We start from the raw sequence: 14717 nt of genomic DNA on the forward strand, positions 1-14717 counted from the left end.
AAATACTGGGACAAAGGGTGGTTATGACTCCCATCAACCCCCTTGTGGCACGCTTCTGATCACAAAACTGGATACCATTCGCGACGTCACTACTTTCATCCTGGAACACGACTATTACACTTCTTTTCCAAATTTATTTACTGCTAGTTTGATTTTCCTCACTTCACCCGTAACTGTGAACTCTGCAGAATGTGCACTTTCCAAACTTCAGTCAATAAAATATCTGTGGAATAGAACAGTGCATCCAGTTCCTTTCGAGATCGGGAGAAGTGTGGCAGGTGGTGCTAACGGAGATGCCGACATTTTCGACCAGTAACATCCCGCTTAAGTTTACCCTCGAAAGCGTTTTGCTTCTCTCAGAATTGTTTGGAGATTTCGAATGTGCAACACTGTATCAAGATTACGTTGCAGACTAAACCGTTGAAGGTCAATGGTTTTCGTGAACATTGTTTGCAATCTGAAAGCTCTGAGCTTGAGTTGTTCTTTGCTTCGTGACTACGAGTGCACTGGACAGAGCTGCGATTGGAGTGAGGAACAGACATTGAACCAAGAGCGTGTTAATTTCTTACTGTGTGAAAGAGTGTGGTTTTTGGTTACTTGCCATACTACTTCTTTGTGTAATTGCAGTGTGTGTGTGTTGTATGTAAGTGAGGCGATTGAAAAGCCAGCCGAAATAACCCTCATAGTATCGACGAACTAAAAGACAATATAAGGGCAGAACTTGGTGAATTACGGAAGAAGAACTTTTGCGTGTGAATCAAAATTTCATCAAACAATGTCAGGAATGTGTCCATACTCAATGTGGTGACAGAGTTGCCACTACTTTCTTTCCAGCCCTCACATATAACTTTGTCTTCCTGTTAGGAACCAGTTAATTAATGGTCTTTGTATTTTTGGAAACAAATTTATTCAAAATAATGAGAAATTTGTGTACACCTGGAATTCGTAGATTATGTTTGAATTTTGTTTTGCTACTAGAGTAGAGATACTGAATATAGAAGAACACTAATTTGTTGAGATCAGAAAAAAATGCATAAAAAATATTCAGCTTTGTAAACACACTCATTTGATCTATCACATCAAGTGTTGACTTACATGTAATATCTGAAATCAGATCTTCATGTTTTACTAAGCAGTAGGTTTAGACCAGCATGGCTGCATAGTTTATGTTTTGTTAGTAAATAAAAACATGACATTAACTTGCTTAGACAGACTTCCATGCGGGCTAACAGGGAAAACAGGAACCAACTTTCTAGCCGAGAAATTTCAATAAGGTGGCCATCCACTTCTGGTTCGCACTAATGTCTCAGTGTGAGTCAATAGCTAATGATGCGGGGGGGAGGGGGGGGGAGGGGGGCTATGCGGAGAAACCAGCTCTGATTTCCTATCTCAAGAATTCAAAAGTTCAATATGGCAGATTTCCACCAGGACACATTTTCCAAACTTAGCCTAGAGATGCTGCTTTACCATACTTCTAGTGACATCTATTTAAGAAAATATGAACACACAACTAGAGTTCTTTCATGATAATACAGCGGATGGACATAAATATGGAAACACCTGCAGAAACACCTACCTTTATTAATATCGAGTAGGACCACCTTTTACACGCAGAACGGCCTGCAGTCAACGTGGAATGGACAAATACAGGTCGCGTATGGTTGTCCAAGGGATGTTGTACTATTCTTCCTCCAAAGCAGCTGCACGTTTTTGTAGAGACGATGGTGGTGGGTAGCAGGCTCGCACCTTGGTCTCCAAAACCGACCACAGGGGCTCAATAATATTGAGGTCTGGCGATTGTGGAGGCCATGGCAGATGTGACACTTCATCTTCGTGCTCATCAAACCAGTCCTGGACGATGTGATATGTATGAACAGGGGCTCTGTCATCTTGAAGCACGGCATCACCATCTGGGAACAAAGTTTGCACCATGGGATGCAGCTGGTCACTCAAAATGGTTACGTAGTCTCTGGTAGTGACATGTCCATGCAGGGTGATGATGGGTCCGGCAGAATACCAGGAGATGGCTGCCCAAATCATCACTGAACCACTGCCATGCTTCACTCTTGGTAACAGACAGTCTGTATCGTATGCTTGTGCTGGCGTTCTCCAAATGTACACTCGGTCAGCAGTTTGAAACAATGTAAAGGATGACTCATCTGACCAGATTACAGTCTTCCACTGCTCAATTGTCCAGTTTTTATGGGCGTTGCACCACTGTCTCAGTCTAGTAGCATGGTCAACAGTCACGAGTGGTTTGGGAATTGCAGATCTACTATGAATACACTGCTTGTGGAGTTCTCTTCTGACGGTTTTGATGCTAACAGGGTTTGTAAGCACTGTATTCAGCGCAGCAGTGACTTTTGGAGCCGTGGTGATCTTCTGCTTGGTCACAATCCTACCCAATGTGTCTCTGTCACGCAACACACACTTGCTTCCACGCTGGTGCTTCGCTGATGCGGTTTTTCTGGAAGTCTCGTAGGCAGTCATGCTCTTCGAGACTGTGCTTCTTGATACACCAAACATTTCCGCTACTTTCATCATGGAAGCTCCCACCATACGCGCACCCACAATTTGCCCTCTTTGAAACTCTGTCAGCTCAGACATGATTCACGATAACCTGCACGGACCGCTCGCTGAACTGTAACTGGCCCATCTGTCAGGTTGGCCAGGTTGTATACCTTGCAGGAAGTGCCAGTGACCACAGCTCCACCTACCATACAGACGCAAATCGTGTTTGAAATGGCTACCTGTTTTATACCAGGTGTTTCCATATTTTTGTCCATCCCCTGTATATGGATCTGAAAATGGTCATGAACACAAGCTAACTTGGGATAAAAAATGTGTGACTGGAATTTGACATCCAAGTTTACTCAGGATAAGTACTGAGGGGGTGAAAATGAGGAACATCTGAGGATTTGCAATCACAAATGTAAAAAGTTAGAAAGCTTCAAATAATGGGATTCGCGACAGCATATAATTATACAATTTTCATTAATCCTTACTTTATTATTTGAGTTCACTGTTGTATTGTATGCAATTCATTTTGCTGTGGTTAAAATGAGAAAAATGGAAAAAATCAAAGAAAATGCAAACACAAACATAAAATTCTTTTGAGTGTATTCTGAATGTACTGTATAATGAAATATATATGTTGTGATGATAAATCTAATATAATATGTACTGGCCAAAACATCACCTTCTTACGGTGGATTCCAGTAGCTTACCATGCTTTCAGTACACAGATGAGTAAATTACTCTCCAATTGACGGACTAGCAGTAGATTCACCTTTATCTGCAAAATATTGTTGTATTAATTGTACTATGTGTGTAGCATGCAACTACTTAAAATAAAAATAACTTATGGTTAATCAAGCAAAAAGAAAATATACATAAAGTTTTAGAAAAACCAATCTATGCGAGATCTTGGAAATAAATATTTCCTTTAGTGCTATTTTATTTTAATAAATAACACTGTCTAATGTAATAAATGTAATTCATAAACATAAAATAAAGAACTAAATTTCTCCAAGCATTGAAATTTTCCTATCTATTTCTTTCTTGCCTTTTATTTTAGTTATTTCACATTTCTCTTTTACCTCTTCTGTTAATCACTATAATGGTATGAATGGTGAACTCATAAAATGATTGACGGGACAATCATCATAATACATCCATGCCTGAGACCTCTGGTTGATTTATTTTATTTTAGTTCACTTTTCTGCCACTTTTGGCTAATCACGAAGATGAGGATGAACGGTGATTAGATGAAATGGATGGAAGGACAAGCACACCAGGACAGCACACAACACAAGCCACATGGAGGATTATACTGGCTGAGAGTCCAGATGCTACAGCCTTGTTAGTCTGCAAAAAGCAGTACAGGGTGTACTATCTGGAAGTGAGGTTGACGTTTGGGTGTCTTGAGAAAGAATCATCCCTTGCACCCCAAGACCTCTGGGTTTATAGTATGGGAGATATCCAGAAAATACGTTCAGTTTAAAAATATTGCTGGTGCAGTGCTGTGGTCTTAATGGTGCATACGAGTTCAAAGTTTGTTGATTCTTTGACAAGGCACAGATGACATTTACAGACATTCAAACAGCATTTTCCACATCATGCTGCATAAACTTCAGCTTTTCTTCAACTGCAGACAAGCATTGGTGTGTAGAGTTCAAGATTAGAGAGAGTAGACAATTCACCATTACATCACTTTCCCTACATTTTACACAAATTTCATGGTCACTTCTTTATGAAATTGGGTCCAGTAAACTTCAGTTTCAGAAATTGTGTGCTTGCTTGTTGGTATTTGAATCTGCAATGTTCTTTTAATAAGGTGTCTTGTACTGTAGTCCTACCTCACTAGATACCTACTCATCTCCCACAATTTTTCTGATGGACTTGAAACACCTAAGAGAAGAATGAAAGGACCAACACACCCTGGGAAAGCCCACATAATACATAACACCAAAATGTCTACCACTATCCCACCCCATTTAACAGGATAAAAAACAAGAAGCAAAACAGGAAGTAGATATTTTTTTCATAAAATTCGATGGAATAGCTACGGTGCTAGGCTGGATCAGTGGTCTGTCTGGTGAATGTTGTTTCCTAGTATTCGAAGACTTGAGATTTCAGACCAAAGTGACACATGCTGCTTGGGAACGAGCCAATCAGCAGCAATGTTTCAGACCATAGCAGCATGATAGGCTGCAAAAGCGTGCATTCGATTGGTGAAATTCTCAAGCGACACATGTTGCTTGTTGCTTTGGTGTGTATTCTCCCTAAGTTTTGCATCTGTTCAAGTTTCCCCTCATCAATATAGACATTCTAATAACTGATATTTTATAAACATTTTGAGAAACTGACATAGAATAAATAAATTGAATAAATCACATAATTAATGATGTATCAGTTCTTTTGGCAATTTCACTGACCATTGCAAATCCATTGCACAACTTCATTCAACTTTGAACTTACTTTTCTATTGTTGTAACTCATCTGTTAATGTATATTCAAAACACACAAAACTATATTTAATGCATTTAAATGCTTAAAAGATTATTTTATAAATTTAAATAAGTAACTTAGTAACACTGTTAAGCCTTGTTTATATGTTAATAAAACATTCAAATGCTGACCAAGGAAAAAATTATTGTATAAAAAATTAAATAAATACACACTAAAACATAACCTTTCCATCCTCTGTGTTTTTAATGTATATTTATTTTATTTTTTATACAATAAATTTTGCCAGCATTTGAATATTTTAGAAAACTTGGATTAAAATTTTGGGTATTTACATAGATTTCCCAAAATTAGATATAACTTGATAAGTTTTTTTAATACTCTTGTGTATGCTCAAGTTTGAAGTGGAAAGCACATCTTTCTTATTTCTTAACTATGAACCTACCATGGATTCAGTTTAATTCAAACTGAAATAAATTTGTAAATTATTACAAACAAATTCATGGCATAAGAACTTGGTAACAGTGCATTCTTTCTATTTGTCTGAATGTTAGCGACTACTAGCATGCTTTTGAACAAGTGTTCTCAGGTTACCAGCAAAGTTAATACAGAATTCCCTGATGGGAGTAATGTATGCACTTGAAACATTGGAGATAAGTAAATAACCCGTGGCGCAACAGCCCTTGAGGGCCAGGGCCTATCTACAGACTGCCAGGTGGGAAATCATCCAACCAGTTATGGGGTGATGTGTGGTCAGCACGATGAACCCCCAGTTGCTGCAGGTTTTTGTGACTGCGTTATGCTACTCATTCATAGCTCCCCAATTTCCCAGTATTATGAAGAATGGGGGCAACAGGAGATAGGGAGTGAACAAAGATAAGAATTATGAAGGATGAGGGCGACAAGAGATAGGGGGCAAACAAAAATAAGAATTACGAAGTATGGGAGCAACGAGAGATAGGGGGCTAACAAAAATGAGAATTACGAAGGATGGGGGCAATGTGAGATAGGGGCGAACAAAGATAAGAAATACTAAGGATGGGTGCGATGAGAGACAGGGGCAAACAAAGATAAGAAATATAAAGGATGGGGGTGATGAGAGACAGGGGTGAACAAAGATAAGATAAGAATGACGAAATATAGGGGCCATGAGAGACAAGGGCGAACAAAGATAAGAATGATGAAAGATAGGATGTGATGAATGATAGGGGCGATGAGAGACAGGTGGCAAACAAAGATAAGAATTAGGAAGGAAGGAGGTGACGAGAGACAGGGGCAAACAAAGATAAGAATGACAAGAGATAGGGGCGATGAAAGATATGACGTGATGAATTTTAAGGGGCCTACGAGAGACAGGGGGCGAACAAAGATAAGGATGGGTGTGATGAAAGATAGGAGCCAACAAAAGATTAGAGGGAGACGAAAGATGGGATGTGATGAGAGACAGGGGGGTGAACAAAGGTAAGGTTGATGAAGGAAGGGGGAGCAACGAAAAATAAGCACAAAATCCTGGTGCTTGCCCCACCCCCCAGACAAAATTTGTGGTTGTACCTCTGTTCTCTATTGTAATGTGCCTCCTTTTTCAGCTTTTACTGTAATGATAGGCCATTACAATCAATGATTTCTTGGGGCGTCCTCTTAAGGAAAATTTCTATCGCCCTCTTGGCAGTCCCAGTCCGGTCCTGGATAAAACAATAATATATAACGTTCAATGCAGCAGGACACCGCAAGATAGAATAGAGACTTTGCGAGCCTTTAACAAAACAAAATAGTTTCTTTGTCTTGTGGTGCTCCTTGATTTATCAAAAGACGAAGTTCAAATGTGTTCCAGCGACATTAGTTCTAATCTCGTACACCCAATACATTCAGACACTATGTATAATGGAAGATATCACAAACAGTGACATGCCCAGGGTTATCGAAATGAGATGTACGTTCATGTTTATATATACTGGGACAGAGGGGGGTTATGACTCCCATCACAATCGTGACATCACTACTTTGATCCTAGAACACTACTATTACATTTCTTTCCCGGATTTATTTACGGCTTGTTTGAATTTCCTCACTTTACTTGTAGCTGTGGCCTCTGCTCTGTGGAACATGCACTTTCAAAACTTTACCCACTAAAATATTTTCTATCGAATAGTGCTCCTCATCAAAGATAAACGAACATATCCGTTTGGAACAATGAGCACAGACAAATGGAACGGCTAAATGTTAAAACTTGCTGTGAAACAATATGGTCATGCCAAAGCACTCAAGGGAAGGTTTAATTTTTCAAATAATTATTTTACGCTGAATTTAATATCATTATTTATTTCTTGTATCTTGATTGTTCGATATGTGTTAAATACACATTCATTACTTGTTTTGGTGAAAAATGCAAACTTCTTTCAATAAACATCAGCCACACGATGTGGATTTTCTGACTTAAAAACATTATAAGCATGCAATTCATAATCGTAACTGCTCTCATAGTGCAAGAAATACTATGACTGGGTGGGGGCAGGCAAAAACATGACACACTGCTGGGCCTCCAACATTTAGTTATGACTGATTTTATGACATAATGATAGGACTGTCTGCCCCCTCCGAGAGAATGTCTTCAATCCGCCACTGGGAGACACTAACACCAAATTAACCTGGTTGGTAACTCAAGAACACTCATTCAAATCACGTCAACAGGAGAGTTACAATTCCTACTATTAGCATACAACCTTTCTGCTCACTTCAGTAGTTTAGTGAGAAATTGACAAAACTAACATATTTCATTGCAACAGCTCTTTTCATAATTTAATACAATATGGAGAAAAATTAAGCACTAATTTTATATCTGGAAGACATTAGTGCCCATAAATACCACATTAGCTAATAAATTGTTTCAACTGGTCTAAAATTTACCTTTTCGATTCATTCAAGGCTTAATGAATATAGTTTGATTCATTCTACCCCATAACATGCAAGTGTGAATTTTGTAGCAGGTATAATATTAGGTTTCCAAGTTTAAAGCATAGAGTGATTGGGATCAAAAGCATTTTTTTTTAGCATCAGTGGAAACCAAACTGTGATGTTATCATTAAAAGTGTCATCCTTAACTATGACCTAACAACAACAAAAAATTATTCAAGGCTCAAGTTCCAGTTGTGAGCATACACGCCACCTATTTCTGTCTGTGTTTTAGTAATATACTACTGCAAAAACCTGCATATGTTGAGAAAAACCACTCTTCATATATGAAGGAGAATGATAAAATTCATGGCATTACCACATTTTTTAAAATTTTCCACTACCAGCTCTGATTTTCATCAAATTTGAAGCATTTGTTCATTCAGGTTCTCCGAGCACGCATGCAATTTTTTTTTTAAAGATAAGAAAACAACAACAGTTTCTAAGTTTTATCAATTATCTCTGCTTCTAAATGAAATACAGGCCTCACAAAACACTCATTTTGCAACTCTTAGACCTTGGGGCTAAAGTAAAAAATTGAAAATAACCCATATTTTTGTGTTACCTCTTCAATACATTTGGTTTGTTTGGTACATGTAATTTTCTATTTTAAGATAATTTTTTAAATAGAAAAATAGCAGTATAGTTGCTGTTTGTGAAGAAGAAGTAGTGAAGTGAAAATATTTGATTTTAAATTTTGGGGGCAATTGCACCAAGTGAAAGTAAATTTAGAGCTCTCATACTTTATACCCTCACACAATGCAACTTTTTAGTGCCATATATTTATAAAATTTGAAAAACAAAATTTACCCACAATTTAATGCAAAATGTACAGTAGTATAGCTGCTGTTTGTCAGGTGTATTTTCTAAAGTTAATTTATGTAAAATAAAATACATTTAAAGGAAAATTACATTCACCAAACTCTGCAGATATATTGAGGAAAGATGATGTGGAACTCTTTGAAAGGTAAGTTTTTTGACTGGCACAAAATGGATACTCGGAGCTATAAAATTAGTATTTTCTGAGGTCTGTATCTCAAATTTTCAAATGCTGTTAACTCAGAAATGGGTGTTTTTTTTTTGGGAAGAGAAGCAATTCCATGTAATCCTCATGGACCTGCAGGAAATAAATGCTGTAAATTTTTCACAATTGGCAAGGGTGATGGAAGATATGATCTTTGATTTGACATGTAACCACACACACACACACACACACACACAAGCACACAATTTTCTGTTTCTTGTACTTTGTCTCACATTAATGAAAATTTGTCTCAAATATTATTTTTTATCTAATTCATCATCTAATAAAAGCATCAGAGTTAGTAAAATAAGATATGGATTTCCTGACCTACATGTTTGGTACTATCATCTTTACTCTGAATGGTGCAATCTTGATTGCAAGTGGGGATAGATATTAGAGGACACCACACTGTGAGCATAACTGGCAAGCTAGTTGAATATGAACAAGTATTAGACACCAATCTATGCCTGAAGACAAGTTAACTTGGCAGCAACTTTTCACATGTCGAGACCCATACACATGCAACAAAACAGTCATTTAATTTGTAATATACATTATCAGGTATGGACCTGAACACACAAATGAACCAGTCAAACAATGGCATTGCCAAGCATGCCATGTTATAATACACAGTATTTAATGTTCTACACAAACTTATGCTTAGCTGGAGAAATTTTAGATAAATGAAGAATTACAGATGACATGTCACTAATGAACCATAATATGAAAGTTGCAATTTCCCCAGCAAGCCACACTGGTCTAGTTGGTAGGGTGTCCGACTGGCACACGAGAGACCTGGATTTCATTCCTGGGATGGGTGATCTAAGGCCGGAATTTTTCCAGCCTTGTCCCTGCATAAAGCAACTCTGGGGCTCACCCAGTCTCAATTTAATGGGTACCTTGGGGACGACCCTGGGGGGTAAAGGTGGCTGGAGTGTGGTGCTGATCACATCACCTCCAAAATGGCTGAGATCGAGAATATATGGGGCTCTACCCCCACATTCCCTAAATGTCTCTTCATGGCACAGTGGTATATGCATGGGGAACTGAACCTCTTACCGTAAGTGTTTGGTACTGCAGCAGCAACAACTACAAATTCCATTTGATCTCAATTTTTTAAACAAACAGCAAAAAAGGAGAGAAATACTTGAAACAATGCTGGCTCCTACACATAAATCACAACAATTAGCACAGAACGTAAATCTCTTCATAAACCAGGCTGTAATCGGGCATTTAAAAGTTGTATATTCTGCCAATCTTCATAGAAGAAACAAATAACACATGGTGTCATGATCAGGAACTTTATATAGGATAATATGATTTTTTAGGGGGTAATGAATCCTACATTATACCAACTTTTATGGATGTAGTAATTTACATCACAAAAATGGATTGAAAGGGGGATAGAAGGACACCCTACTCCTTGTATGCCACTGTGTGTATGCATGCACATGCTAATGTGTTTTGTTCTGTTAAGAAGTTGGCAATGCTGGTGATATTCTGAGCTTCACTGAAAGAATATTGCTCAGACGTTCATGAAAGACTAACATGGTAAAAACTGTGCCCATTCACACATGAATTAAAACAAAAATCTGTTGCAAAGTTAAGCTGTCTCGCATCATAGAAAGCCAGGAACAATAATGACAGGAGCTCATGTGCTCATTATGAGTTGCCAAACAAAATCCACCTGGCAGGTAAATGTGTTTAAAGAGTGATGGAATGGGAGAAAAAAATATCAGTTTTATGGCAATACCATTAGATGTTATATTTTTAAATTACGAAAAATTTGCTTTGCATTGAGGTGATGTGCACTCCAAAATACACACTGTATGTGTAATTTAGAGCTATATGTACAGTATATTATAGTGATAAACTCTAGTGATATTTTAAATTTTCTTTAGTAACATGGAAATGCCAATTTCATTGTGTATTATTCAGCAGGTTCAAACAGCAGTAACTGGATCAAGGGTTTTAGATTCATTTAATGGTCACACATGGAGCATTTCATTTATCCATTTCACTTTTACAAATTTATCCCCTCATGATAATGATTTTAAAAATGCCATTAAGCTCCATGTTTCAATGTGTTTACCTGGAAATTGATATTAAACAAGGAATCACTCATTGACACCCTATTTATATTTTCAAAAAGCTACATAAACCTGAACCTACACTTACCTCTGTTAACTTAAGCTGGTGGTAACAATGCAACAATAATACCACTTTGTTGTTTGTCCTATTTCATATATCTTCTGTGAAACACTTGGAATGAGCAGTTGCTGTACAGGCCAGCTTATCAACTTCTGCATATGCTGTTACTTTTGTGTCTGTAGAACTCTACCTCCCTAGATCCAAACTGAATCTGCAAACTGCTGAGAGGTGTCTTGCTGACCTGTGAACCAACCCAGCCCATGTAAAACCCTTAACCTGACCTAAATCTTCATCTACTGTGAATGGTGTTGAAAATTTTCAGAAAGATACTAATTTATGGAAAGTTCCTTGTCCATGTTACTGTTATTTCTTCAAATTTACTTTAAAATTGAATATACACAACTAATTTGTCACTAGTAACATTTCAGGAAAAATATATACACACTTTCACTATTATGTATTTATGTTCGAGAAACAAAATGAAGATGGAAGCAAAAATATGCTCATAGTATTTTTCTTTACTTGTATACTTAAAATTATCGCTTCACATTGTAACATACTTTTGTGATACAGTATTAGCATAAGACTAAAATGCAAGAAGTGTGACACAAAATAGCAAACTCTAAATCAATTTCATCTATTTCAACAAAGTACTCTTGTTAGTTTCAGCCTCATTCTCAAATACTGTTTAAAATTTGTACTAAACTAATAGTTCAAAACAACCCACTGAAAAACAATAATTTTGTACCTGAGCTTCAGTAACTTGGCAGCAGAATAATACATTAAATCTACACATGCCTTTTATTTTTTTTTCTTTCTTATAAACATTTAGATAGGTAGTAATCTCAGCAAAGACTTTCTGAATATATTCTTCATTCAAAGATACTATGACCAAATTTTAAATTTAAGATCTATTTAGAATGTTCTTGAACATTTGGATGAATCTTCCTGTAGATTTGCATTCCTTATTGCCTAGTTTTTTGTAAACACACACACACACACACACAATATATATATATACACACACACACACACAGGGTTTAATTTTATTGCCACCCACAGACCACAGAAACGTATAGATGACATCAAAACATACAACTTTTCTCAGTAACTTTTTTCTCATTGGTGCGTAGTCTCAGTGCTACAGTCGTAGCCCGGTTTTCTGCCTGAATGATGGCAACCCAACACAACATTTGATCGGATATAGGACATCATTTCCTGCGGTGAAACAGCGCAGGGCAGTGTTGCAAGGAACGCACAAATTTTGGGAAAAAATGACAGACCACATTATATCAGATTTTGTCTCAGCCTAAATGTCAAATATCATCATCATCAACAATAAATGTTATTGGGCTTACAACTTACAGCTACATGTGTCTGTTTACGCCCAGCTACATGTCAAATATTTGCAAATCTTGTTGCAAGGTTGATATCTACAGGTTTGTCCTGATACATGCATTGTAGTATTGTGGTGCTGATAACAGAAGTATCCAAGGTTCATGTTGTTATATTATGACTAAAACACACACACTCACCTCAATTAGTACTCTGGCAGTTTGTTTCTTTATACAGCATATTTTCAAAATATACAACTCAACCTACACTGCACGCTGCATAAAACACACCTTACTACTAACTTCGTTAACTTTGTACAACCACAGTAACAGCCTAATAATGAATCAGCAGCAAACATACTGCCATGTTCATAGTTGCAAACTATTACATGTGTATCCGGTACGTAGATAAACATAGATGTCGGAGAACTTCTTTTACTACTACTTATATCCCTGTATTTTAAACTATTTTTGTCCCTTGTCCCATAATGCCCTGAATATACATTACATTATGCGTTACTTACCTTTTGAATTTTGAGTTCTTTCTTTCTTTCTTTTTTTTTTTTGTCAACTGTTCAGTGTGTCACAGACAACCAGTTTCAGATGGATGAAGTGGATAGACTAAACTGTATATTTCAACTTGGCAACAAGATTTGAAACTATTTGATATGTAGGCTAAGATATAAATTCCGATATTACCACTTCCTTTTGTATACATTGTTTTTCTACCATTTTTCGTGTCGTTGGTTCACTTCCTGTTCCTTTATTGAATGCGTTTTCTCACAGTGTTTTACGGTACATAATGTGACTGGATATAGCTATGTCACTTTTCAAAGAATATGTGTGTTCCTGGCAACCCTGGCATGCACCTCTTCACGACAGGAAATGGCATCACAAATGTGATCAAATGTTTTGTTGGGTTGCCAGCATTCAGGTGGCAAAATGGGCTTTTTTTAACAACTGTGGTGCCAGAACTACGCACCAACGAGAAAAATGTTACTGAGAAAAGTTGTTTGTTTTGATGATCTTTATACGTTTCTGTCGTCCATGGGAACCATTAAAATGACACCCTGTATCAAGGGCGCCGACTTTCCAAAATTTCTGTGGGTGCATATCAATGGCGGTTAGATCTGCAATTATCAAGTATTTTATACTTTAAACAACTTACATTCACAATGATTGCAAGAGGCAATGATATTATCAACACATTACTAAAAGAAAATACCACATTCATACAAATTAAAATGAAAAATTCTTCATAAATGCAAATAATTTTAATTGTATTGCAGAAAGAACTATGCAAGGATTTTGTTGTGAACAGAAACTACAAAATGACTAACTTTATGTACCAAATAATAATAATAATAATAATAATTATGACATGTTAACTTTCAATATAAAACACATTCCTTCTTACGTCATTTGCAGTTATGAATTTGTTTGCAATTTTGGTAATGTCAATATTTTTAGTCATTTCTTTATGAACCTGCAAAATTACCAAATCATTCAATCTTTTTTGGGTCATTGTTGACCGCAAAAACGTTTTCAATCGTCTAAGTGCTGAAAATGACCGATTAGAGGTACAAGAAGTAACAGGTATAGTTCAAATCACCCGTACAAACTTCACAAATTCTGTGAGCATTTCACGCATATGACCACTGTTTTCTCTACTTAAAATATTTGTAATGTCTGACAAGTTGGCCACTTTTTCTTCGTTCTGCACACATCTAGAAACATGTCCCTGTGCAATGTTAGCTTGTCTTTATCAGAGTCTGTCCCATAGAACTGCAGAATTCGATCAGCACCAATTTGACCGATAGCAAAAGCTTCAAGTTGTGAAATAAGTTCCAAAACCTTTGATTGAAATCTACGATTTAGCAAATCCACAGCCACATCAATTATTTCAAAAAATATTTGTCTGTACATTTCCTCCGGCGTTTGATACGTATGAGGATCACTACCTTCGTCGTAGCGTTCTAGCATCTTGCTTTTTCTAGGCAAAACTGGTTCATCAATGTTCAATTCCTTCCCTTTCCTCATGGTTTCATTCCACAACTCAAAAAATATATCCCTTTGTGAAGCTAAACTTGCAGACAAAGTTTCCACCAAAGTTTTGATTTCTCGGTATGACAATGATTTCTTCTGAAAAGAAGAATGAAGTTGTTCAATCCTGCCGAAAACTGAAATTAACATTTTCAGGAAAATAAGAAATCTGAATTGATGTAGGTTTGAAAAATATCCACTAGCCTTCCCACAGACTTCACTTTTTTCTTCTGACAGATCTTCCAAAA

The 14717-nt window shown here is 36.9% G+C and overlaps 1 protein-coding gene across 4 annotated transcripts in view; it reads right to left on the bottom strand.

Moving 5' to 3' along the window:
* Window positions 1-14717, bottom strand: part of LOC145984219 (post-GPI attachment to proteins factor 6) — a 530070-nt gene that overhangs the window by 3294 nt on the left and 512059 nt on the right. The window contains exons 14-15 of one of the 4 annotated variants that reach the window (XR_014441288.1): window positions 11120-11333; window positions 3235-3295 (exon numbers count right to left, since the gene is read on the bottom strand). The exons of 1 other annotated variant lie outside the window; for it this stretch is intronic. Coding sequence is in view for 1 of the 3 variants with exons in the window: in XM_083117779.1 (XP_082973905.1) it covers window positions 3255-3295 (41 nt within the window). In the remaining 2 variants the exon portion in view is untranslated. Of the gene's footprint in view, window positions 1-3227; window positions 3296-11119; window positions 11334-14717 lie in introns of those variants that run through there. 2 more of the 4 variants (XR_014441287.1, XM_083117779.1) reach the window with 2 other exon arrangements.

The sequence above is a fragment of the Lepisma saccharinum genome, chromosome 2 (genome assembly GCF_977018435.1).
Source record: "Lepisma saccharinum chromosome 2, izLepSacc3.1, whole genome shotgun sequence".
NCBI classification, from domain to species: Eukaryota; Metazoa; Arthropoda; class Insecta; order Zygentoma; family Lepismatidae; genus Lepisma; species Lepisma saccharinum.